We start from the raw sequence: 27,657 nt of genomic DNA, 5'->3' as shown, positions 1-27,657 counted from the left end.
CCTCTCATTTTAAACTAATGTCCTCTAGTCTTCGATTCCCAAATCCTGTGAAAAAGACTGAGTGCATTCATCTGCTTCATGCCTCTCATGATCTTACACAATTCTATAACATGCCCCCTCAGTCTCCTACTCTCTGAAGAAAGATGTCCGAGCTTAGAGTCATAGAGTCATAGAGATGTATCGCACGGCCAACCTGTCCATGCCGACCAGATATCCCAACCCAATCTAGTCCCACCTGCCAGCACTCGGCCCATATCCCTCCAAACCCTTCCTATTCATATACCCATCCAAATGCCTCTTAAATGTTGCAATTGTACTAGCCTCCACCACATCCTCTGGCAGCTCATTCCACACACTCACCACTCTCTGTGTGAAAAGATTGCCCCATAGGTCTCTTTTATATCTTTCCCCTCTCACCCAAAACCCTCTAGTTCTGGACCACCCCCCCCCCCCCCACCACCAGGGTAAATGCTTTTGTCTATTTACCCTATCCATGCCCCTCATGATTTTATAAACCTCTATAAGATCACCCCTCAGCCTCCAACGCTCCAGGGAAAACAGCTCCAGCCTATTCAACCTCTCCCTATAGCTCAAATCCTCCAAACCTGGCAACGTCCTTGTAAATCTTTTCTGAACCCTTTCCGGTTTCACAACATCTTTCCGATAGGAAGGAGACCAGAATTGCACACAATATTCCAACAATGGCCTAGCCAATGACCTGTACAGCCGCAACATGACCTCCCAACTCCTGTACTCAATACTCTGACCAATAAGGAAAGCATACCAAACACCTTCTTCACTATCCTTTCTACCTGCGACTCTACTTTCAAGGAGCTATGAACCTGCACTCCAAGGTCTCTTTGTTCAGTAATACTCCCTAGGCCCTTATCATTAAATGTATAAGTCCTGCTAAGATTTGCTTCCCAAAATGCACCACTTCGCATTTATCTAAATTAAACTCCATCTGCCACTCCTCAGCCCATTGGCCCATCTGATCAAGATCCCGTTGTTGTACTCTGAGGTAACTTTCTTCATTGTCTACTACACCTCCGATTTTGGCGTCATCTGCAAACTTACTAACTATACCTCTTAAGCTTGTTGAGCCTCTTCCTGGAACTCAGACCATTGAGTCGTGACAATATTCTTGTAAATTTCTTCTGCACTCTTTCCAGTTTAATAATATCCTTCCTACAGCAAGGTGACCAAACCTGAACACAATACTCCAAGTGCGGCCTCACCAACATCCTGTACAACTGCAACATAACTTGCCACCTTCTCTTCTCAATGCCCTGACTGACGAAGGCCAGTGTGCCAAAAGCCTTCTTCACTGCCCTATTTACCTGTGACTCCATATTCAGAGAACCGTGCACCTGAATTCCAAAGTCCCTCTGTTCCACTACACTCCTTAAGACCCTACCATTCACCATGAAACCCCTACCTTGACTTGACGTTCCAAAATGCAAGAACTCACAGTGTTTATAGCAAAAGATCACATCATCATGTCGCTGAAATTGACTGTAGGTTGCGCATTTTTTGAGCACACAAATAGGTTTATGGGATGACTTTGTACCTGCAAAATTATATTTGCAAATAAATTCTAGTTTGCTCAAAAAAGGCATAACCTACAGTCAATCCACGTAATATTCTATAAATCCCATTTTAGAAATAGAACCAGTCTGACTCAAGATTGGGACGGAGATAGACTTGAACCTCACACCGTTGATGCACTGTCTGAGCTGAGATGGCACCTACTGTTAGAAAACCTGAAGTTATCTTGAGAATGTCACTTAAAAGCAGTTCTGGGATTTACATATTAAAGAATGAAATGAGTAAACCCATTGTAAACGATGAAAGACTTAATCTAGGTTTATCAGTTCAGCTGCATGATGCTGTAATGTTTTGCTATAAATTCTGTGTCTTATGATCTTGTACTCCACAACCACCTGTTGAAGGAGCAGAATTCCAAAAGCTCGTACTTCTAAATAAACCTGTTGGACTATAACCTGGTGCTGTGTGTTTTTTTAAATCTGTGGAGAAATAGAGTTAACCTTTTTAGGTCAATGTCCTTTCCAGACGCTAAAAGCTGCATTGAGTTTGTCTATTCCTATTGGACATAAGGCCCTATGCATGTTCATTCACCTCCGACTCAATGTTGACAAGACTAACCATCTGAGATTGACCCTGCCCCTTTTAACAGCTGGAAGAAGTCAGAATACTCTCTTGTGTCCACCCCTATATAATTGTCCGGAGATACCACAACAATTTGCACTGAATTCTGTAGCTGCTTCCCAATTACAGCTTCGTATTTTCCAATGTGAGACACTGGCAAAATGTAGCAAAAGGTCCTGGACAGTTATCTTTAAATAAAAGGGGTGGAGTTTTAAAAACTTAAACCGACTGAACTTGTAAAGAAAGTGAGGAAAAGAAAGAGAAATATAAGGGATGGTCTCTCACCATCTCGAATCCTATCAGCCAAAGCTTCTGCACTGAATCCCGCAAACACCACAGTGTGTACGGCTCCAATACGGGCACAGGCCAGCATCGATGCCACTGCGATTGGTGAGGCTGGTAGGTAGATGACCACCCGATCTCCTTTGCGGACACCATGCCTTTTCAGAGTGTTGGCCAGACGACAGGTCACCTCCAGGAGCTGCCTGGATATACAGAATAAGAAGTGAGTGCAGCACATTCAGATGACCTGCGAGCCACCCATCATCTTCGTAAGGACAGCCGGCAGGTCTCTCTGCAGCTGAAGACTGATGATCTGACAATCTCCTGCCTGTCGTTCATGTACAACAATTGCAATGGCCGAAATGATGCTAGTCTTTCTCACTCCCAGGACGAAACTGAAGTTGCCAAGATTGTTGTCATGTCTGTGGCTGCTCAGCAACTTCATTTGGACAACTACAATCACTACAATCATCAGGGAGCGCTCTCAGACCTGAGTCAGAAAGTGCTGGTTTCAATCCGCAGTCCAGTGACTAGGCTGGCATTACAGTGCAGTACTGAGTGAGTGCTACATTGTTGGAGATATCATCAGCCAGAAGAGAATAGACCAAAGACTCTGAGCTTCCAGCTGCCTGCTACTTTAACACCTCACCCTGTTCCCTGGCCAGCATCTCTGTCTCAGGTTTGCTGCAGTGCTCCAGCAAAGCTCAGCAGAAACTGGAAGAACAACAACTCATGTTCCACTTGGGGACCTTAGAGCCTTTCGGGCTCAATATCTAGTTCAATAACTTTAGGGCTTGAGCTCTCCTATGTTCTTATCCCAACCCCTACACATCAAGCCTTGTTATCACATAGTCTGCTATTACACACAACCTATTGTTAGCCACTAACAGTGCCCATTAATAGCTACTCCCCCTCCGAGCCAAATAACTATCCACTCCTTTGTCTGTCCAACTGTCCCTCTCTCTCTTTGGGCTCAATCTTTTACTCCTCACCCCCTCCTCCCACCCTATCTTCTGCATATAAACTGACATCTTCCTAGCTACCATCAGTTCTGAGGATGGGTCACTCAACCCAAAATGTTAACTCTGCTTTCTCTCTACAGATGCTGCCAGACCTGCTGAGTTTCTTCACCACTTTCTGGTTTTGAGAATGAACCAAGAGCTAGTTTGCTTTGTCAGGGTGGACGTGTTGCAATACTCAAAAGAGTCCTCCCTAACATCCTGCCGCAGTATTTCATCCGTCAACCAACATCACTGAGAAGCACAACTTCTCTGGCCACTATCTCACTACTATTTGTGGGAGCTTGCAGTGTACAAATTGCTTGGTTCCTTTCCTCCAACAATGATTGCACTTTCAACGTGCTGCATGAGCTATAGTAGTTATGAAAGATGCTAAAGAAACAAAAATACCTTTTCTTGTCTTTTCCTTTTTCAGATCATAAGAGATAATAGCAAGAATAGGCCATTTGGCCCATTGAGTCTGCTCTGCCATTCAATACACTCATGGGCAACACCTCACGTCTCAGTCCTAAAGCACCAGCCCTACCCTATCAAGCCCCTGGTGTGTGCCTCAGTGAGATTGCCTCATATCCTTCCAAACTCCCGGAGAATATCAGCTCCAATTTATTTGGCCATTCAACACAGGGAAACCCTCTCGGGCTGAGTTTTAACAGGTGTCAGCTTAGTGTTGTTTTTGCTGGGGTATACGGAGGGTTTCCTCTCCATGAGCCCAAGCAAGTTTCCTCACATTCTCTGCCCAAGCTCACCCCTTCACTGTGTCCCTGTGATGCCCCATTCACTGGATTTTCCCATGAACTACAGGCAGAAGTATTTGCTACTGTCAGGACCTCCTGGAGGTGGTGCCAACTCTGAAGTACATGTGGAAAGTTCTGGTCATCTGCTGCTGCCCCTGTCATTTGCCTCAAATTGGCACCCTACCCTGGAGGTCATGGCAGATGTGGAGAGAGTGCAGTCAGTGCTCATGGAGCATGCCCTGAGCTATTGGTCCTCAGTATCCAAGGTGGAGGTCCAAAGGAACAAGCAGCAAACCGGAATTTCATTCTGAGCCGGGGAACGTTCAACCTGGGCACATTGTACCAGCTAACCCAGTGAACCCTTGCTGTACCTTCTCCAAGGCGAGTGGACCCTTCTACAAAGATAGAGAAGAAATCTGCACAGAGTGCTCCAAATGGGGCCTCACAAAAGCCCTGGGGAGACAGGGAATTAGTGGTATTATCGTTGGACCACACGTCCAGAGATCCACGTAACATTCTGGGAACCTGGGCTCGAATCCCACCTTGGAAGGCAGTGGAATTTGAATTCAATAGATATTTGGAATTAAGAATCCAATGATGACCATGAGTCGATCGTCAGGAAAAACCCATATTGTTCACTAATGTCCTTTAGGGAAGGAAATCTGTCAGCTTTACCTGGTGACTGTAGACCCACAGCAATGTGGTTGACACTTAACTGCTTTCTAGGTTGTTCGGGCTGGATAATAAATGTTAGCCGAGCTAGTGACATCCAGATACCACGAATGATTTTTAAAAATGTAATAAGGCTTCTTTATTCATTTATTCCAATCTCTGTGCAATAAAGGCCAATATTCCATTTGCCTTCCTAATTGCTTGATGCTCCTGTCTACTAACTTTCTGCATACCTTGTGCACAGCAAACTCTCTGAACATCAACATTCTGCAACCTAGCCGCCGTTTTTAAAAAAATACTCTGCTTTTCAATTCTCCGGGTTTGTTATCAAGCCTAATAATTTGCACTTACGGCACTTTAAACTGACCTGTAGGTAATCTTCACTTGAGCACCAGGCTCATCTCTCTCCCAGATTAAAGCCACTTTGTCTGGAGAGGTGTGGACATGGCGGTCAATGCAGTTCACTGTTCGTGAGAAATCAGAAAGGAAAGGGTTAATCCTTGTCAGAACAAGTACCTGATTGTTTTGCAGGTGGCACCTAACAGGAAGGTAAAGAGGATTTCAAAAAAAGGAGCCTGTCATGGTCCCAAATGATGGTAAGTCAAATTCAAATTCCACAATCAAAGTTGGCTTGTCACCCCATTAGTTTTACTTTTGCAATTTAGTTACAAGTTATTGGTAGCCACGTGAGGTAAGAAAAGAACATAAGTTTATTACACTAAAGAATAAAAACCAAAGAATTTTTATGACAATTTTGGAAAATCTTACCATATACAGCAAAACAAATTCAACCATTTTCCCAGCAACATCCTTTGCAGACACTCAACCACATTGAGATATCACTGACATCTTTGCTTTAAAATTTCTTAATCAGTTACATAATAGGAGCAGAGGTAGATCATTTGGATCCTCGATAGATAGGGCTGCAAGTGATGTCCTTTTAAGGAGTTCCTGCACATTCATCAGACGTGATTTCCCCCATCTGAAATTCTGAAGAAGGATCACTAGACTTTAAACAATAACTCTGCTTTCTCTCCACAGATGCGGTCAGACCAGCTGAATCTCTCCAGCAATTTCTGTTTTTGTTTCAGCGTTCCAGTATCCATAATTCTTAATTGTATTTTAGTGATTTCCTCAATTACTGTTTCTCCCTGAGACCCAGGCTAACTCATTATTTTTTCTCTCTGACCTTGATCATTTTGAGACTGCTGAAAGGGGGCTTAAGATTTTTTTTAACCACTCTGATGACTTTATGATTTCCACAAACGAAAAATTTTCCTTCTGTTATAATGAGCCTGCTCTTTTGAACTCAACTTATGGGATCTTCCAAAGCACACAGTCAATTGTGAGGGAGAGGGTTGTAGAGTGATATAGTCACTGCACTCCAGAGAACCAGGCTAAAGGTCAGGAATCAGCTCCCACCACAGCATCAGGTGGAATTTAAATTCAAAAAATAAACTCAGGAATTAGAAGTGAGTCTCAGTGACAACAATTGTATAAACCCATCTGGTTCACTAATGCCCTTTAGGGAGGGAAATCTGCTTTCCATATCTGGTCTGGCCTACAGATCCACAGTAATGTTGTCCCTTAAATAAGCTCCGAAGAGGCCCCCAACAAACCTCTCAGATCAAGGACAATTAGGGACGGGCAACAAATGCTGGGCCTTCCCGGTGATGCCCACTCCCTATTAAATAAAACAAGTTCTACTGGAGCGTAGCAATGAATGCCATGGAGATCATTGTAGTACTCACAAACACTAAATGCAGAAATGAGACGCACAATTGCAGCTAAAGTAAGGACCGCATACTGAAATGTTTTTAAATTCTGTTTCTCTTTTCACCGTGAGTTGTACTTTTGCAAAATGGTTACCAATCACTGAATATATTCACATGATTTGGAGATGCCGGTGTTGGACTGGGGTGTACAAAGTTAAAAATCACACAACACCAGGTTATAGTCCAACACGTTAATTTGGAAGCACTAGCTTTCGGAGACTTCACAACAATCCGGGACTTATTCAATATATAATTTCAGTTACATCTCACTGTAAATATTTGCTATAAATTCTGTGTCTTATGTGCTGATGAAAGAGCAGCACTTCAATAGCTAGAGCTTCCAAATAAACCTTTTGGACTATACCCTGGTGTTGTGTGATTTTTAACTATACTCACATGAGGCAGCCAATGTACTTTTAAGAAAAGAATATGAGTTTATTACATAAAAGAATAAAAGAAAGCTATTTTTTATTACCCTTTTGGAAGATCTTATCAGAAACAGCAGTAGGATTCAACCATTTTCTCAGCAATATCCCTTGCAGACATTCAATCACATTGACATATTACTCACATCTTCACTTTAAAATTTCTCACCCAGTTGCAAAATAGGAGAAGTAGACCAGATGGATGAGGCTGTAAGTGATATCATAGAGATGTAGAGAACAGAAACAGACCCTTCGTTCCAACTTGTCCATGCCAACCAGATATCCCAACCTAATCTAGTCCCATTTGCCAGAACTTGGCCCATATCCCTCCTAAATCCTTCCTATTCATATACCCATCCAAATGCCTTTTAAATGTTGCAATTGTACCAGCCTCCATCACTTCCTGTAGCAGCTCATTCCATACACGTACCACCCTCTGTGTGAAAACACTGCCCCTTAGGTCTCTTTTATATCTTTCCCCTCTCACCCTAAACCTATGCCCTCTAGTTCTGGACTCCCTTACCTCAGGAAAAAGACTTTGTCTATTTTTCCTATCCATGCCCCTCACAATTTTGTCCAGGGAAAACAGCCCCAGCCTGTTCATCCTCTCCCTATAGCTCAAATCCTCCAACCCTGGCAATATCCTTGTGAATCTTTTCTGAACTCTTTCAAATTTCACAACCTTCCGATAGGAAGGAGACCAGAAATGCATGCAAAAATCCAAAAGTGGCCTAATCAATGTCCTGTACAGCAGCAATATGACCTCCCAACTCCTGTACTCAATATGCTGACCAATAAAGGAAAGCATACCAAACGCCTTCTTCACTATCTTATCTACCTGCGACTGTACTTTCAAGAAGCTATGGACCTGCACTCCAAGGTCTCGTTGTTCAGCAACACTCCCTAGGACCTTACTAATTGTCCCTGGCTAGTTCTCCCTCAATTCCATGAGATCTAACCTTGCTAACCAGTGTCCCATGGGGGACCTTGTTGAATGCCTTATTGAAGTCCATATAGATCACATCAACCGCTCTTCCCTCATCAATCCCCTTTGTTACTTCTTCAAAAAACTCAACCAAGTTTGTGAGACATGATTTCCCACACACAAAGCCATGTTGACTATGCCTAATCAGTCCTTGCCTTTTCAAATATATGTACATCCTGTCCCTCAGGATTGCCTCCAACAACTTGCCCACCACTGACATCAGGCTCAACATTCTATAGTTCCCTGGCTTGTCCTTACCACCTTTCTTAAACAGTGGTACCATGTTAGACAACCTCCAGCCTTTGGCGCCTCATGTGTGACAATCAATGATAGAAATATCACAGCAAGGGGCCCAACAATCAGTTCTCTAGCTTCCCACAGAGTTCAAGGATACACCTGTTCAGGCACTGGGGATTTATCCACCTTTATGCACTTCAAGACATCCAGCACGTCCTCATCCTTAATATGGACATTTTTCAAGATGTTACCAACTATTTCCCAAAATTCTATATCTTCCATGTCCTGCCCTTTCAAAGATTTCCTGCACATTCACAAGACATGATTTTCCCCAAGTGAAAGCTGCAGAGTGTTTCTGGAAATTTCTGCCTTCAGTATCATCTACAGTATTTTGCCTTTGGTATGGGTTAGTGATGATGGGTGAGGGAAGAAAGGTGATCGAGATTAGCAGTCACTCATCTTTGAGCAGCTCCTTGTAGTAGTTAACAGCAACAAGAAGCAGTAAGACCTGGGTTTAGCATCTTGCCGTAGGGTGTCTCAATACTGCAGTGCTCCCTCAATGGAACATTTACCTGATCAGAGTTTCAACCTATAAGACTGTAGTTAGTAGACTAAATAATTTATAATTCACAGATAAAACTGTACAATCAGACAATTTCTACCACATGAGCACTTATTTAGCTTAATCCCAATGCCTAGCTCATCAAACTCTCCAAATCAATGACATCACTTTTCTTTCAGAGGACCACTTCCATAAATATAAAGGAATAAAAAGCTGTATGAATACATTTTACCAGGTAAGATTATAAGTGGGATAGAGAATCTCTGAGTTACAAATACACAGATCATTGAAGAGTACATGTCAGTTCAAAGGATATCAGGTATCTGGGAGCACCACCTCCAAGTTTCCCAGTTCACAGCACACCATTCAGGAAGGTAGCTCTTCACCAAAGGCAATTAGCAATGGGCAATAAATATAGACTTTCGAAACTGACAGTTTCAGTGGGCTAATGATAGCCATTCCTGATGAAGGGCTTTTGCCTGAAATTTCAATTTTTCCTGCTCCTCGGATGCTGCCTGATCTGCTGTGCTTTTCCAGCACCACTCTAATCTTGACTCTAATCTCCAGCATCTGCAATACCCACTTCTACCTAATGACAGAAAATACCAATACTTGCTTCCTCCTCACCACCACCAGTGAATCTCATGGGGGAGTAGTTAAAAATCACACAACACCAGGTTATAGTCCAACAGGTTTATTTGGAAGCACTAGCTTTTGGAGCGCTGCTCCTTCATCGGGTGGTTGTGGAGAATAAGATCATAAGACACAGAATTTATAGCAAAAGATTGCAGTGTCATGCAACTGAAATGATACACTGTAGAAACCTGGATTGTTGTTCAATATATCATTTCAGTTGCATGACACTGTAATCTTTTGCTATAAATTCTGTGTGTTATGGTCTGATTCTCCACAACCAGCCGATGAAGGAACAGCGCTCCAAAAGCTAGTGCTTCCAAATAAACCTGTTGGACTATAGCCTGGTGTTGTGTGATTTTTTAACTTTGTCCACCCCAGTCCAACACCAGCTCCTCCACATCACAGGGAATTAGGGAGAGATGGTTTCTAATATTCGTTAACAGATTTAAAGGATTTGGAAGAAAATCTTCATGCAGAGGGTGGTTCGGAGGTGAAATTCTGTGCGGAAAGTCTTTGCTGCAATGAAGTTTCTAAACTCTCTAACAAGGGAGTTAAGATTGTTGTTTGACAAATAGAAATATTGGCAGGATTGGGCTTGTACAGAAAAGCTGCAATCTAGATAATAATAGAATCTCTGGTGTGGAAAGCGGTCATTCAGCCCATCATGTCTGCACAGAGCCTCTGAAGAGCACCTTACCCTATCCCCATAACCCCATAGTTACCATGGCTAATCCACCTCGACTGCGCATCCCTGACTCTGTGTGCAATTTAGCATGGCCAATCCACCTAACCTGCACATCTTTGGACCCTGGGAGGAAACTGGAGACCCTGGCAGAAACCCAGAAGCTGCATGTTTCTGGTTTGTAAGGCTCTACAAGTCTGTCCTATGGTCTGGTCAGATGATGGCGACTTTACCTTTGATTCTATGCTCTAGATTTTACTGTTGTATTGATGACAACCTGTTAGTACAGACTGTCAAAATCCTATGATACTGGTAGCTATATCTAGTCACAAATGTGCACTTATATGCAGAAATACAGATTGCTCTATTATTGTTGGACATTTCTTTGCAAAATCTTTAAACAACTCAAATTGTAATATGGACATAGAGAGGAGATGAGGAAGTAGGTAATTCAGTCCCTGGAGCATGCCCCTCTATTTAATAAGAACACACATGATCTGAGTGTGTTTTGAATCACACACACACACACCTTTAACATTGTTTAAATCCCCCAAAATGTCACATCTTGGTACAGATTTGCAAAAAGTGATAAGTGCGATATAAGAAAAGACTTTTTCACTCAATGAATAGTTCAAGTATGGAATGTGGTATCTGGAAATGTAATAGAGACAGGTTTCACAGAGGCATTCAAGAGGGGACTGGTTAATCAGATAAAAAGACAAACCAAAAAAACTGCGGATGCTGGAAATCAGAAACAAAAAAAACAGGAATTGCTGGAAAAGCTCAGCAGGTCTGGAAGCATCTGTGGAGAGGAATCAGAGTTAATAATGTCTCAGCGTGAGTGACCCTTTCTCAGAACTCCGATTTTGTTCTTCAGTTCTGAGGAAGGGACACTCGACCCAAAACGCTAACTGTAATTTTTCTCCACAGGTGCTGCCTGACACACTGAGCTTTTTCAGCAATTTCTGTTCTTGGATCAGATGAAAACAGTGTGCCAGAGAATGGGGTGAAAGCAGGGGATTGAATTGAATTGAAATGAATTTATTGTCACGTGTACCGAGACACAGTGAAAAGCTTTGTCTTGCGAGCAATACGGACAGATCACAGAGTTAAGTAACATAGATAGTAAATAATAGGTAAACAGCAGCAGAATCAAAAACACAAGTACAGGTGAATGTTAAGAGTTTGTGAGTCCATTCAGTATTCTAAGAACAGTAAGGTTGAAACTGTTATGAAACCAGCGTGTGTTCAGGCTTCTGTACCTTCTCCCTGATGGTAGAAGTTGTAGAAAAACATCGCCAGGGTGGGCTGGATCTTTGAGAATGCTGGCGCCATTTCCTTGACCACGGGCCTGGTAGATGGATTCTATAGATGGGAGGTTGGCCTTTGTGATTGTCTGGGCTGAGTTCACCACTCTCTATAACTGTCTCAGATCTTGAATGGTACAGTTGCTATACCAGGTAGTGATACATCCAGACAGAATGCTCTCGATGGCGCACCTATAAAGGTTGGCAAGGGTATTCACCGTCATGCCAAATTTCCTCAGCTGCCTGAGGAAGAAGAGACATTGTTGGGCCTTTGTAACCAGTGCGTCCACATGAAGGGTCCAAGAAAGCTTGTTATGGATGACCACTCCAAGGAGCTTGACACTCTCCACTTGTTCCACCTCTGTGCTGTTAATGTGTAGGGAGCCATGAATAACATCCCGCCAAAAGTCAATAATGGCTTCCTTGGTTTTGTCAGCATTGAGAGCTAGGTTATTCTCAGTGCACCATTTTTCCAGGTCTTCCACCTCCCATCTGTAGTCTGTTTCATCGCCATCTGAGATTCAACTGACTATGGTGGTGTCATCAGCGAACTTGTAAATGGCATTAGTCTGGTATTTGGCGACACAGTCATGGGTATACAGTGAGTACAGTAGGGGGCTGAGTACACACCCTTAGGGGGGGCTCCAGTGTTGAGTATTAGTGAGGATGAAATATTGTCTCAATGTTCACTGATTGTGGCCTGTGGGTCAGGAAACTGAGGTCACAGAGAGTGGGGCTTAGTCCGAGATCACTAAGTTTAATAATCGGTCTCAAGGGGATAATAGTGTTGCAGGGCGAACTGTAGTCAATGAGTAGGATTCTTACATAGCTGTTCTTTGTGTCCAGATGTTCTAGGGAGGAGTGAAGGGTAAGTGATGGCACTAGGTAACGATACTCACTTGAAGAGCTGGTGGCCTCCTGCATCACAAAATGTCTGTGACTCTTTCCATCAGCAATATATGGAGGAACTGGCTGAGACTATTATAGTTTTCTCTAATTGTGTCTTTCAATTCTCTGTGTCTTCCTAATTGCTTGCTGTACCCACAAACAGGGTGTATTTGGTACAAGCTGCCAGAGGAAGTGGTAGAGGTTGATTAAAATTGCAACATTTAAAAGACATTTGGACAGGTATAAATTGGAAAGGTTTAGAGGGATATGGGTCAAACACAAGGACGTGGGACTAGTTCAGTTTAGAAAACAAGGTCAGCACAGATGAGTTGGACCGAAGGGCCTGTCTCTGTGCTGTATGACTCTCTGACTCTATAAACTAACTTCCTGACTTGCTTGTTTCAGTACATGCAAGTCCCTTTGAACATAAAAGTTACAAGTTTTGCACTATTTAATAATGTGCTGAAACTGCTGATAAGAATTTACCACATGGCTCTCTCTTTATCTGTCAATCTACAGCCTGCACAGACAAGGGTCATTTGACCTTTCGAACCAAGTTGTTTGTTTGCATAAATGACTACAGAGGCAACAGATAATGGTTAAATCTACATGTTTAGTATGTAGATCTCAAGCTGCCAGTTCAAACAGACCCAACAGTCATCGGGAGTTGCTTGATTGCATGTGTGAAACGTCACTCCAGATAGTGGGTAAACTGAAACCTCCTACACTACCCTTCTGCTGGAGGTGAGGTGGGGGGAGCGGGGAGGTAGTGGGAGTGAGGAGGGTGATATTTTACCATTTCTTAGTAAATTGGAAGCGTGATTATACTGGAAGTGTACCAGTCTCCTGGTGACTGCCTATCCTGGGTATACCAATGCCCAAAATCAGACACAGGTCGAAGCATCAGTTTGAGTATTGGTGTCATTAATTTCCCTGTTATTAGAAAGCTTTATATTAGTCCCCAGAGCTATGAAAACATCTGTAGGTGTATTCTTGCAATGGAGTGCCAAAGACATCGAGGATCTGGAGCCAACATTGTTACAGTTCAAACCCTAAACTAAACAGTGACTGAAAATAAAATATTTCAATAACTAAAGGGAGCACAATGGCTCAGCGGTTAGCATTGCAACCTCACAGCACCAGGGACCCAGGTTCGATTCCAGCCTCGGGCGACTGTCTGTGTGGAATTTGCACATTCTCCCCAGGTCTGAGTGGGTTTCCTCCGGGTGTTCCGGCTTCTTCCCACAGTCCAAAGATGTGCAATCTAGATGGATTGGCCATGCTAAATTGCCCATAGTGTTCAGGGACGTGTAGGTTAAGTGTATTAGTCAGAAGCAAATGTTGAGTAATAGGGTAGGGGAATGGGTCTGGGTGGGTTACTCTTTGGAGGGTCAATGTGGACTTGTTGGGCTGAAGGGCCTGTTTCCACATGGCAAGGATTCTATGACAGTAAATGCCCAGGTCATTGCAAGCAGTTAATGGGCGCAATTCAAGCACATGGAACATACAAAAGGATCACTTGTTAGAAGGGTGGTGTCACATGATTTCCAAGTACAATTGTCAGTTCTTTCGCTTTCCAGTTCGGTACAGCCTCGTGCTTCTTTCAGTCTAGAAGCTGGGACAGACTTTTGTCAGGCGGGTGGGGTGGTCCAGCAGTGTTACACACTGGCCAAAACTCTGCTCACCACTCCCTTCAGAGGAGAATCAGTTCACAATTCAATGACGACCCCGCCTCACCAGATTTCCACGAGAGTTTGGTTCAAATTGCCCCTGTTGGAACCGTACTCACAGCTCAAGCATATTACTAACAACAACCTAGATTTATATTGCAACTTTCTCACATAGTCAGCAGTCGCAGGAGACCAGGTTATAGTCCAACAGGTTTATTTGAAATCACACAAACTTTCGGAGTGCTGCTCCTTTGTCGGGTGAAGCTTCATTTGTACTATTTTTTGACACTTAATTACCTGGAATTATCTTGCAATGATCTCTCCACCAATAAATTCTGTGCTTTTGCACTTCCCTCCATTTCTCCTGATGAAGGGGCAGCATTATGAAAGCTTGTGATTTCAAATATTGGACTATAACCTGGTGTCATGCAACTTCTGACTCTGAGCATTATAGAAATTGGACCATTTAGGATCATTTGACCCATTGACCTAGTTTCACCACTGAAAGAGATCATGGTTAATGTGTCCTAACACCCACCTTTATCAAATATCTTTGGGTAGTCAAGAATCTGAGATTTAAAATTAACAATGAGCTCAGAACCAATTTCCATTTGTGGAAGAATATTTCAAACTTCATTCCCCCTTTTGCGAAGTTATTTTGCATTTCATTGACTTTTAACATACTACTGCTGCCACTGACAAACTCAGGAAGAACTGTGCAGGTTCATGCCCAGCCTGTTTGGCCAGTCTCGGAAAGCACCTCCTGTGGCCATCAGGTCCTGGAGTGGGATTTGAACATGGAGATTCTGGCTCTGACACAGAAATGTTGAACCCTATTTTGTCAGTAGACCTCCTCAGCATGAGTCATAGAATTATCCAAGTATTTTTTTAAAGGTTTCCCATCTCTTCTACCCTAAGACAGTGCACACCAGACTTCTGCTTCTTTGTATTCTAATCATTTAGATATGAAACCCAGCAATACACTCACCTTTTCTGATTATTTTCTGTTCTTACAATTTCTGCAGCTGAAAATCTAAAATGAACACACAAACAATGAACAAGAGGAGGCCAATACTGAATGGCCTGGACAGAGTGGATATTGGGAAGATGTTCATTGGTAGGAGACCATTTCTACCATTTACTTTATTTTATCCTGTTTAGGTCCAAAGTGGATAAGCTCATGTTTGCTTACATTGAAATGCAGTTTTGCCAACTCATTAACATTTTAATATCACTTTGCGAGTTTATGCTTCCATTCACATTGCTTAATTTACAATATCCTTGTGTCATCAGCAGTCATGGAGATGTGATTTTCTATTCCATTACCGACAACAGTAACGGATACAATAAATATTTGAGCTCCAACACAGATCTTACAGGCACTGCTATTCACTTTTTTGTCCATTACAGTACCTTCACACTGTCCCCATCTCTGTTTACTTCTAAACAGCCAGTTTCGTAACCAAGTCAATAACCTGACACAATTCCTTCAACTTCAACCTTGCTGTCAGTCTCTTCTAAGAAACTTTATCAAATTTCTTCTGGACGTTTGTGGGAACAACATCCATAGATATTTTCCGGTCTACTACTTCCATAACCTCCATACAAGATCAATTTATGTTCACTGTGATTAAGCCACCCTTTACAAATAGCTGAAGATTTTTTACATGTTTCCCACTCCATCCTCAATCACAAACTACAGCAATGCCATCAGAACAGATGTTGGGTTGATTGGACAATAAGGGTGGCACGTGTATGGAATGAGCTGCCAGAGGAAGTGGTGGAGGCTGGTACAATTGCAACATTTAAGAGGCATTTGGAGGGGTATATGAATAGGAAGGGTTTGGAGGGATATGGGCCGGGTTCTCGCAGGTGGGACTAGATTGGGTTGGAATATCTGGTCGGCATGGATGGGTTGGACCGAAGGGTCTGTTTCCATGCTGTACATCTTTATGATTCTATAACTATCTTAAACAGCAGAGTGGCATCTCAAATTTCCAATCTAAAAGAACGGTTCTTAAAGTAAGAGAATTTTGGTAGCTATGGCCTCTTCAATGCTCCTGTAAAATCTGAGGATGGGCACTTTCTGAACCTAGGGAGTTTTGTTAGTCTCTAATCCCATTAACTTCTTCATTACTGTTATTTTGCTTCTGTTAATGTTGGTGAAGCCCTGTCCCTGATTCAAAATTAGTTTCCTTTGTATGCACAGCATGTGCACCTTCTCCGGTAAATACCGAGGCAAGCCCATTATTCAATGTCACAAACACAAACAGAAATTGCTGGAAAAGCTCAGCAGGACCGGCAGCATCTGTGGAGAGAAATCAGAGTTAACGTTTCTCAGAGTTCATTATTCTGTGTGTCAAGCATATCCTTATTTGCCTGATTGCTACATCCAATATGAGGTCATGAAAAGCATTGTATAAAGCTCAGTTGCCTTTCCATTGACACAGTGGGGACAAAGACTGTAGGATAATGGAAGATTTCCCACAGAATAAATAGTGAATATAGTGAATAGTGGGCGGCACGGTGGCACAGTGGTTAGCACTGCTGCCTCACAGCACCAGAAACCCGGGTTCAATTCCCACCTCAGGCGACTGACTGTGTGGAGTTTGCACGTTCTCCCCGTGTCTGCGTGGGTTTCCTCCGGGTGCTCCGGTTTCCACCCACAGTCCAAAAGATGTGCAGGTCAGGTGAATTGGCCATGCTAAATTGCCCATAGTGTTAGGTAAGGGGTAAATGTAGGGGTATGGGTGGGTTATGCTTCGGCAGGTCAGAGTGGACTTGTTGGGCCGAAGGGCCTGTTTCCACACTGTAATGTAATGTAATCTAAATCTAAATCTAAATATCAACCCAGCCACATTAAATAATACTTAAATCACTCCTTCCATTATCTGACTGTGCTGATTTCAACTGAGTTGCTGATTTAATAGTTATATTAACATCCATGGGATTGAGACGAAAATCAATTAGAAATCTTCCCATTTCTGTGCACTAAATCCTCATGGGCATGTATGTGAGAATATACACACATGCTATCTTGTGTTTACGCCTGTCTGTGTACCTGCATATCTATTTGCAGGAGGGAAAGGAGTACAGGGGACAGGCTGAGGCAGGAGAGGTGGAGAGCAGAAGAGTGGGGAGAGGAGGAAATTAGATGCCGGGAAAGTAAAATAAAGGCAAGGAGAGGGAAAGGATAGGGCGATGGAAGGAAATTGTTACTATTCCAGCTGATGTATCACTGTACAATCCAGATTTCAGAGTGAGACCTGGCTTCATAAAGCACAAGTTTTATTTTTGACAGCTGTTCACTGTCGTGGTTAACCAGGGAACACATTCACAAGAGACTGTCAGTGTACTTTCAACAAAATATCAAAGTTCATTACACACAAAAGGAACAAAGTCACAAACTATTTCACAATATACAAGAACCTCATAAAATAGGCTTTTTTCAAATATTCGAAATAAAAATTCAACCCTTTTATCCTGAACATCAACCTTACAGATACTCAAACCTCAATGAAGGCTCAGTTTTGTGAGGGCTCCATATTTAGTCAAATGTGATTTACTGCACAATCTTTACAAGCTGGTATTTGAAGTCGTGTCTCTTTGCTCATTAACACTTTTTCTTTCAAATGATAACACACAGATATTGGTGCTGATACAATTTCTGAGTAGGCTGACTGATAAAAAATCCCTCAACTCAGGATCTATCTGTAACATTCTTATCAAAGAAGATGAGCTAACCATGTCAGCCTCAGTCTTATATACATCCCCGGCTTTACTTAATCATTAAGAAAAATGTCAGTAACCAAATTTTCATTTCATTCCCTTTTGTGCACTCTTCTTCTTCCTGTCTAATTCTATATGCCTGAGATCAAGTCACAACAGTCAGTAAACAATCCGGGATGCTGATCATATAGTTACTTTTATATCTACTAGCTGTTCCATCACCTTCAGTGAGGTCAATAATCTTGAACCAGCAAGATTATTCCCCAAGATAAGATCAATTCCATCTATAGGGATTTGTTGCACTGCTCTAACTACAGCTTCTCTGTTTACTATATCACTCCTTCAACTAACTCTGTATAATGGCATTGGTTTGTAACCTTAGTGTATACTTCCAATTAATATTTCTACTTCATTATCCTCCGGTAGACAAATTATATCAGCACATAACATTAATAACTGACTTACTCCAGTGTCTCTCAATTTTTTGGGGGTTGTCTGCTCAATTAGAAGAATCAGGAAGTACCCTACTTTTGACATAAAATATTCAGAACCTTCAGTGGTTTGACCCTCTTCATCAACAGTCTAGGAACAACTTGCTTAATTATCCAGAGCCATCTCCCCCTTCCTAATAGACCCTGAGGGAACACATTCCACTTGTCCTTTACTTTATCTTCATTTATTTGCTCATTTTGTCAGTTTAATAATAGAGAAAGATTTCAAATAATTCTCTGTCACATTTTCCACTCCCAAAAAAAGTATCTGCAACAATCAGAACCATTTTGAAACTCCAAATGCAGTGACATACTTCATAACAACGTTCTTGTTGTATGATCACTATCTCCATGTACTCATTTTTATAAAGTTAAAAATCACACAACACAAGGTTATAGTCCAACAGGTTTAACTGGGAGCACTAGCTTTCGGAGAGCTGCTCCTTCATCGTTTTTATAGTTTCTTAGATCATTCTTAAATTCAAATAATCTCTATCTCTGATGAGACCTCACTTTGTTACCATCAGAGCTGATGTTAAAACTGGACAAGGCAAATTCCAGTGAACAAGAGGCTGGCAGTTTACTTTTAAAAGAAGAACACCAAGGTTTATTACACTCAGAAAGAACACAACTATAAACTATTTTACTTGATTATCTAAATAATATAGTCATATTTCAAATATCAGCAATAAAAATTCAACCCTTTTACTCTCAACAACAGCCTAACAGATATCCAACTTTCAGTGAAGGTCACTCCTTTTCCACATTAAAGATCCTTGTTCAATTGGCATTGATATATTCACTTGGTGCTATCTTCTTTAGGTAATGTTTCGTCCTGAGACTGTTAAACAAATTGCTAACACAGCTCACTTATTTCACAACACTAGGGAGTGTTGCTGAACAAAGAGACCTTGGAGTGCAGGTTCATAGCTCCTTGAAAGTGGAGTCGCAGGTAAATAGGATAGTGAAGGCGGCATTTGGTATGTTTTCCTTTATTGGTCAGAGTATTGAGTACAGGAGTTGGGAGGTCATGTTGCGGCTGTACAGGACATTGGTTAGGCCACTGTTGGAATATTGCATGCAATTCTGGTCTCCATCCTATCGGAAAGATGTTGTGAAACTTGAACAGGTTCAGAAAAGATTTACAAGGATGTTGCCAGGGTTGGAGGATCTGAGCTACAGGGAGAGGCTGAACAGGCCAGGGCTGTTTTTCCTGGAGTGTCGGAGGCTGAGGGGTGACCTTATAGAGGTTTACAAAATTATGAGGGGCATGGATAGGATAAATAGGCAAAGTCTTTTCCCTGGGGTCGGGGAGTCCAGAACTAGAGGGCATAGTTTTAGGGTGAGAGGGGAACGATATAAAAGAGACCTAAGGGGCAACATTTTCACGCGGAGGGTGGTATGTGTATGGAATGAGCTGCCAGACGATGTGGTGGAGGCTGGTACAATAGCAACATTTAAGAAGCATTTGGATGGGTATATGATTAGGAAGGGTTTGGAGGGATATGGGCCAAGCGCTGGCAGATGGGACTAGATTGGGTTGGGATATCTGGTCGGCATGGACGGGTTGGACCGAAGGGTCTGTTTCCATGCTGTACATCTCTATGACTCTATGTGTTCCTTAAACTAATAAATTCAACAACCTAATGTTATGATGTCTTCCTCTCTGACATCATAACATTATCTGAAACTTTTCTCCCACTAACTCTGAGCCACTTACGGCTTCTTTTCTTCTGCCCTGACTGTTTTAGAGACTAAACAGCATCCGAGGAGCAGGAAAATCGACAGTTCGGGCAAAAGCCCTTCATCAGGAATTCTGGTGAGGGGATTTTGCCTGCAACCTCGACTCTCCTGCTCCTCGGATACTGCCTGACCTGCTGTGCTTTTCCAGCACCACACTCTCGACTCTGATCTTCAGCATCTGCAGTCCTCACTTTCGCCTGTTTTAGAGACTGCTGAACCATACTGCTGATGTTACAAGCTTTATTTTCTTTGAGTGACCTGCTTCTCCCTAATGGAAACCTGCCCACCACCCATGCATTAACTTTCTAGATGATTCTGTCTTTTTGAAATTACTTTTTTTTGCCTCCACTTTCTACTCTGTTTTGTAAAACAGCGAGCTATTCACCTCAAGTTTTTTAAAGCCTCATTTAAATGCATGTAAACAACTTCCCAAACAATCCTGTAGCATTCACATTTTGTTTAATTTCTGACTTATGACAGTGGTACAGGGTTACCTGTAAATTAAAAACCTTAAAGTGGCAGGAAACCAGCAGATGAAGAGAGATAGGAAATGGGAGAGGGAGAGGAAGGGGGAGAGGAAGGGAAGAGGGATGATGAGGAGAGGTAGAGGAGACAGCAGAGGGGGGAGAATGAGTGTAAGAGAGGGGAAAGGCTTGGAAGAGGGGATGAAGATAGAGAGAGAGGGAATGTGCACATAGGGAGGAAAGGAAGAGGACATGAAGACCACAGCAGAATGATATCGAAGTGGGGGGGAGAAATGGCAGGGAGGAAAGGGAATTGAAGTGGAGAGGTGGCAAGAAAGTGGGGGGGGGATGGAGAGGAAGTAGAGGGGAGAGAGAAAGTGGGGGGAGGGATGGGAAAGTGGAAGGGGAGGCGAGAACGTGGAAGGGGAGAGGTGGAAGGGGAACATTTGGAGGGAGAGATGAAAGGGGAAAGTGATGGAGGGAGAGTGGAAGAGCAAAGTGAGGGAGGGAGAGTTGGAAGGGGAAAGTGAGGGAGGAAGAGTTGGAAGGTGAAAGTGAGGGAGGGAGAGGTGGATGGGGAAAGTGAGGGAGGGAGAGGTGGAAGGGGAAAGTAAGGGAGGGAGAAGTGGAAGAGGAAAGTGAGGGAGGAAGAGTTGGAAGGGGAAAGTGAGGGAGGGAGAAGTGGAAGAGGAAACTGAGGGAGGGAGAGGTGGAAGGGGAAAGTGAGGGAGGGAGAGTGGAAGGGGAAAGTGATGGAGGGAGAGGTGGAAGAGCAAAGTGAGGGAGGGAGAGGTGGAAGAGGAAACTGAGGGAGGGAGAGGTGGAAGGGGAAAGTAAGGGAGGGAGAGTGGAAGGGGAAAGTAAGGGAGGGAGAGTTGGAAGGAGAGAGTGAGGGAGAAGTGGAAGAGGAAACTGAGGGAGGGAGAGGTGGAAGGGGAAACTGAGGGAGGGAGAGGTGGAAGGGGAAAGTAAGGGAGCGAGAGTTGGAAGGAGAGAGTGAGGGAGGGAGAAGTGGAAGAGGAAACTGAGGGAGGGAGAGGTGGAAGGGGAAAGTGATGGAGGGAGAAGTGGAAGAGGAAACTGAGGGAGGGAGAGGTGGAAGAGGAAACTGAGGGAGGGAGAGGTGGAAGGAGAGAGTGAGGGAGGGAAAGGTGGAAGAGGAAACTGAGGGAGGGAGAGGTGGAAGGGGAAAGTAAGGAGGGAGAGGTGGAAGGGGAAAGTAAGGAGGGAGAGGTGGAAGGGGAAAGTAAGGGAGGAGAGGTGGAAGGAGAGAGTGAGGGAGGGAAAGGTGGAAGGAGAGTGAGTAAGGGAGGGAGAGGTGGAAGGAGAGAGTGAGGGAGGGAGAGGTGGAAGGAGAGTAAGGGAGGGAGAGGTGGAAGGAGAGAGTGAGTAAGGGAGGGAGAGGTGGAAGGAGAGAGTGAGGGAGGGAGGGAGAGGTGGAAGAGAGAGTGAGGAAGGGAGGGAGAGGTGGAAGGAGAGAGTGAGGAAGGGAGGGAGAGGTGAAGGAGAGAGTGAGGGAGGGAGAGGTGGAAGGAGAGAGTGAGGAAGGGAGGGAGAGGTGGAAGGAGAGAGTGAGGGAGGGAAAGGTGGAAGGAGAGAGTGAGGGAGGGAGAGGTGGAAGGAGAGAGTGAGAAGGGAAGGAGACGTGGAAGGAGAGAGTGAGGAAGGGAGGGAGAGGTGGAAGGAGAGAGGGAGGGAAGGAGGGAGGGAGAGGTGGAAGGAGAGAGTGAGGGAGGGAGAGGTGGAAGGAGAGAGTGAGGAAGGGAGGGAGAGGTGGAAGGAGAGAGTGAGGGAGGGAGAGGTGGAAGGGGAGAGGGAGGGAGGGAGAGGTGGAAGGGGAGAGGGAGGGAGGGAGGGGTGGAAGGGGAGAGGGAGGGAGGGGTGGAAGGGGAAAGTGAGGGAGGGGTGGAAGGGGAAAGTAAGGGAGGGAGAGGTGGAAGGAGAGAGTGAGGGAAGGAGAGAGTGAGGGAGGGAGAGGTGGAAGGAGAGAGTGAGGAAGGGAGGGAGAGGTGGAAGGAGAGAGTGAGGGAGGGAGGGAGGGAGAGAGAGGTGGAAGGAGAGAGTGGGGGAGGGAGAGGTGGAAGGAGAGAGTGGGGGAGGGAGAGGTGGAAGGAGAGAGTGGGGGAGGGAGAGGTGGAAGGAGAGAGTGGGGGAGGGAGAGGTGGAAGGAGAGAGTGAGGAAGGGAGGGAGAGCTGGAAGGAGAGAGTGAGGGAGGGAGAGGTGGAAGGAGAGAGTGGGGGAGGGAGAGGTGGAAGGAGAGAGTGGGGGAGGGAGAGGTGGAAGGAGAGAGTGAGGAAGGGAGGGAGAGCTGGAAGGAGAGAGTGAGGGAGGGAGAGGTGGAAGGAGAGAGTGGGGGAGGGAGAGGGGGAAGGAGAGAGTGGGGGAGGGAGAGGGGGAAGGAGAGAGTGAGGAAGGGAGGGAGAGGTGGAAGGAGAGAGTGGGGGAGGGAGAGGGGGAAGGAGAGAGTGAGGGAGGGAGGGAGAGGTGGAAGGAGAGAGTGGGGGAGGGAGAGGGGGAAGGAGAGAGTGAGGGAGGGAGGGAGAGGTGGAAGGGGAAAGTTTGCAGGCGATGAGAAGTGCAGGTGGGTGCCACTTACCTGAGACATTGAGGCGTCCCCCCTGGAACCAGCGGATGGTGCCCTGGCTCAGGTCGCAGTCGCTGACCGTGTGGAACGGGCTGATCCAGGAGAGTCTGCCCTGGGCTAGGGCTCCCCAGAAACTGTCGGGCTGTTGCACCGAGTAATCGCGGAGCCCCGGGTAATCCCGGACCCCGGGGAAAGCTGCCGCTTCGGGCATGTAGGCAGTGACATTGAAAGTGCAACAAGCCCGGAGCCGGGGGGTGTGAGCAGCGGCTTGGGGAGGGAGCAGGAGCTGGAGGGGAGAGCAAGCAGCTCGGAGCAACTTCATAGTGGGGAGAGCAGGGAGGGAACTCTATCCGGCCAATTCCGCAGGCACACACAGAGACAGACACATAGACACACACAGAGACAGACAGACACACAGAGACAGACACAGGCGTAGACACACAGAGGCAAAACCTGTTAATATGTGCTGCAGATCCCAGTGTGGGTGGGCGGGGAGACTGAGCTTTAACTCAAGTCTGCCTGAGAGCTAACTCTTGGAAGAGCCCAGCAACATCTGCACTCAGTATCAGAAACAGCCGCAGGCTCCCAAAGTTGTAAGCAATATGTATATATATTCTCACAGCAGCTACAGGAGGGTTTCAGTATTACTGCCCATTGGAACTGGAAGCCAGCTTGCGGTGGAGAGTTCACTCGCTGGGTCACAGAGTCAAAGCGAGAGTTGCCATTATGAAGAGGGTGTTTGGGAGAATTTGTTTCCCATGCCCATGATGGGGAGGGGGGAGGTAGTGATCAGATAATCTAGAGGTTTATTTAGTCTCTATCAGAGTCTGGTAGAGCCGTGGGCGTAAACTCAGGTGGGTATCAGATCTATATTTGGAAAGTTTCAAAGTTACAAATCACACAACACCAGGTTATAGTCCAACAGGTTTAATTGGAAGCACTAACTTTCAGAGCGCCGCTCCTTCATCAGGTGGTTGTGGGTGAAGGAGCATCGCTCCGAAAGCTAGTGTTTCCAATTAAACCTGTTGGACTATAACCTAATGTTGTGTGATTTTTAACTTTGTACACCCCAGTCCAACACCGGCATCTCCAAATCATGGAAAGTTTCAGGCGGCGCACGGGGACTTGTGTTTATAAAAAGGAGGCCATTCAGCCTTCTATGTCCATGCTGGGCCATGCTGAAGGAGCCATTCGCTTGGTGTCAGTGCTCGGCCCTTTCCTTTGAACCCTGTATTTTTGTTCCCTTTCAGATACTGATCCAGACCCCTCTGAGGGTCACCGAACCCCAAAATGTTGACTCTGATTTCTCTTCTCAGATACTGCCAGACCTGCTGAGCGTTTCCAGCAACTTCTGTTTTTGCCTCCATTTACCCTACCTTCACCACACCCTGACCGTGTGGAACGGGCTGATCCAGGAGAGCTATCCCACCCACCTTGTTAATGCCCTTGGCAGCATCTTACCAATTAGCTTACATCTGTGCCCCCTGACTCTTGATCCTTCTACCAATATAGGACCTGTTTATCCCACCCTTATTATCAACCTCCCACCACCCCCACCCCCACCCCATGTCAACATTCTCTCCAAGAAGAACAACCTAAATGTCTTCACCCTTGGAACTAACTGAAGCTCCTCATTCCTGAGATCACTACATTGAGAGTATTCCAGCTCCTCACATTCTTAATATATTCCCAAACAATTACAGTCATCTTTCTCGAAGTGAAATTGTTGTTTAAACCATAATCTCATCTCTTCTCCCATGACCTTATTCAATTATTCTTCATTCTCTCCCCCTCAATCCTCCTCATTCCTCCCAATGTTTGAAGCTACCACCTCCCACTCATCTCTGTTTTAGCACTGAAGTAATAGAATACTCTAAGGCTCACCATCACACATAAACCTTACCTTAATTTTCACCAAAGTAACTTCTAGCCTTCCAGTGGAAACATGAAGTGTGAGTGATGGAGGTCATTCAGATTACAAAAGGGTTTGATAGAGTAGATACAGATTTATAGAGTGATAGAGATGTACAGACAGAAACAGACCCTTCGGCCCAACTCGTCCATGCTGAGGTGGAAGGGTAAAGTTTAATCTAGTCCCATTTCCCAGCACTTGGTCCATATCCCTCTAAACCCTTCCTATTCATGTACCCATCCAGATGCCTTTTAAATGTTGAAATTGTACCAGCCTCCACCACTTCCACTGGCAGGTCATTCCATACACGTACCACCCTCTGCATGAATAAATTGCCCTTAAATCTTTCCCCTCACACCTTAAACCTATGCCCTCTAGTTTTGGACTTTACTATTCTGAGGAAAATACTTTGTCTATTTATCCTATCCATGTCTCTCATGATTTTATAAACCTCTAAAAGGTCACACCTCATCCTCCAGCGCTCCAGGGAAAACAGCCCCAGCCTGTTCAGCCCCTGCCTATAGCTCAAGCCCTCCAACCCTGGCAGCATTCTTGTAAATCTTCTCTGAACACTTTCAAGTTTCACAACCTCCTTCCTATAGCAGGGAGACCAGAATTGCACGCAATATTCCAAAAGTGGCCTAACCAATGAAGTAGATGTTTCCTTCCTCTTGTTGGGGAAGATAAAACTAGAACTAGGGGCCTTAGATGAAATGGATAACAAATACAAGAAGAAATTCAGGCAGAACATTTTCATCCAGGTAGTGGTGAGAATGTGGATTTCAATTCCACTGGATATAATTGATAAAGTTGATCTGTTCAAGGGAAAGATGTGTGCATAAGAAAGGATTAAAACAACAACTCATTAGGTAGACAAAAGGAGTTGGGAGGAGACTTGTATAGAGACTGAAATAGCCAGTAGTCTGAATGACCTAATTCTGTGCTGATTGTCATATATAATACTAAGAGCAGAAGCATACCCAGTCCTGCTCTTTGATGTCTTCTATAAAGCAAATTTATTTGATTATTTTTCTCATCTCATCTTCTGGATTCTCACGAGTGGAAATGTATAGTTGTGTTTCCTGAATCACATTAGTTATAACCTTTCAAAGGTACTTTGTTAGCTATGCAGCCATTTAGGACATCTGGTCAGGAAAAGGACGACATAATTGCAATATCTTTTGTTTGTTATTGTTTTATACAAAGCAGCAAAACCAAAGAGTGCAATTGGTGACCCACTTGCCTAGATGGGTGCAGCTCCAACAACACTGAAGGAGCTCGACACCATCCAGAACAAAGCAGCTTATTTGATTTGGACCCAATCCCCCACTTTAAGCATTCATTCTCACCACTGCTAATGCAGAGTGGCAGCAGTGTAGGCACTATCTGCCAGCCAAGGCTCCTTTGACAACATCTTCCAAATCTATGATCTCTACTACCCAGAAGGACAAGGGCAGCAGATACATAGGTGATCTAACGGTACTATAGTCCTACAGGAACAAAAGATTGTCCTGTCACTAGAGACGCACAGCTGGTTTAACCTGAAGGTCACCACACCTCAGGTGAGGGGAGAGGTCGACAAGGGAGAGGTCCTCCATGGTAACCTCAGCTGGGGCACAAATTGAACCTACACTGTTGGCCTCACAACAGTGAATGCAAATCAGCCATCCAGCCAACTGAGCTAAACCAGTCCCACTGCCATCTGCATGTCACTCTCCAAATCACTTACCATCCTGACTTCCTCCACTGTCGCTGGCTCTGAGTCCTGGAGCTCTCTTCCTAACAGCACTCTGGGTGTCCCTGTAGCACATGGACTGTAGCAGTTTATGAATGTTGCTCACTATCTCCTTCTCCAAGGCAATGAGGGATGGGCAATAAATGTTGGCTGACCCAGTGACATCCACATCCGGCAAATGACTATTAAAAAGACAACCTTTTTCTGGATATTCATCTTTAAATACTGAGAACATGATTTCACCTGTGCCGGTGAATGGGTTTTGAGTGAATTAAATCTGAGTGCTTGCTTCAGTGTGTTGTCTGGCAACAATCAGTGACCCTCTCATTACCTGTTGCTTCAGCGGACTTTTATAATTTAAAACAATGTATGTCATTCAGTTTCCTCAGATCTTCTCTCATTGTACTGGTGATACATCCTGACAACTCATCCCTGAAGTGGTCATTGTGACTTGACTAGAAATGGGTGCCCCCTGGTGGAATCTTTCAGAAACTGCCATCTGGAATCTAGTGTCAGAATAAAGGAACAAATGAACTTGCATAACCTCCAGGCACGACAAAACATGTCTACAGCCCAATGATCTGCTGTCCAAGTACATCCACTCTTATCATTGTTGGAAACAGGACAACCATGTCATGCACAGCAAGATCCCAACCGCAGCAATGTGTGTGCTGCAACTGAGACACCGTAGGACGTGTTTGGATTCCATAGGAAACAGCTTATTGTCAGTCTCAACATGGTGGAAGCCTGTTCCATTCAGGTTGTGTCTCTATGGGATTTTCCCTCACACCCAAGTATGAAGGTTCAAGTCCCTTTTCACAACACTGAGGGGGTGCAGCACTGTCGGAGTGGCTTCTTTCTAGTGAAGGAAAAGAACTCCTGTCACTTCTTTGGAGAAGGCCAGTTGTTCTGTCCAGTGTCCTGCTCAATATGTATCCCTCAACCAACGATTCCA

At 44.5% G+C, this 27,657-nt stretch overlaps 1 protein-coding gene across 4 annotated transcripts in view; it reads right to left on the bottom strand.

The window, feature by feature from the left end:
- The window catches only part of LOC122553388 (acetyl-coenzyme A synthetase 2-like, mitochondrial), a 143,284-nt gene extending 119,532 nt beyond the window's left edge, over positions 1-23,752 (bottom strand). For 2 of the 4 annotated variants that reach the window (XR_015757837.1, XM_087989646.1), the window contains exons 1-3: positions 23,068-23,751; positions 5,244-5,340; positions 2,455-2,654 (exon numbers count right to left, since the gene is read on the bottom strand). Coding sequence is in view for 3 of the 4 variants with exons in the window: in XM_087989646.1 (XP_087845772.1) it covers positions 2,455-2,654; positions 5,244-5,340; positions 23,068-23,377 (607 nt within the window). In the remaining variant the exon portion in view is untranslated. Of the gene's footprint in view, positions 1-2,454; positions 2,655-5,243; positions 5,341-23,067 lie in introns of all 4 variants that reach the window. The other 2 variants (XM_043697093.2, XM_043697090.2) reach the window with 2 other exon arrangements.
- Between the last annotated feature and the right edge of the window lie 3,905 nt (positions 23,753-27,657).

Source organism: Chiloscyllium plagiosum, unplaced genomic scaffold (genome assembly GCF_037043375.1).
Source record: "Chiloscyllium plagiosum isolate Xiang-an unplaced genomic scaffold, Cpla_swu_hap1 HiC_scaffold_8, whole genome shotgun sequence".
NCBI classification, from domain to species: Eukaryota; Metazoa; Chordata; class Chondrichthyes; order Orectolobiformes; family Hemiscylliidae; genus Chiloscyllium; species Chiloscyllium plagiosum.
This window is presented reverse-complemented; position numbering and strand designations above follow the sequence as displayed.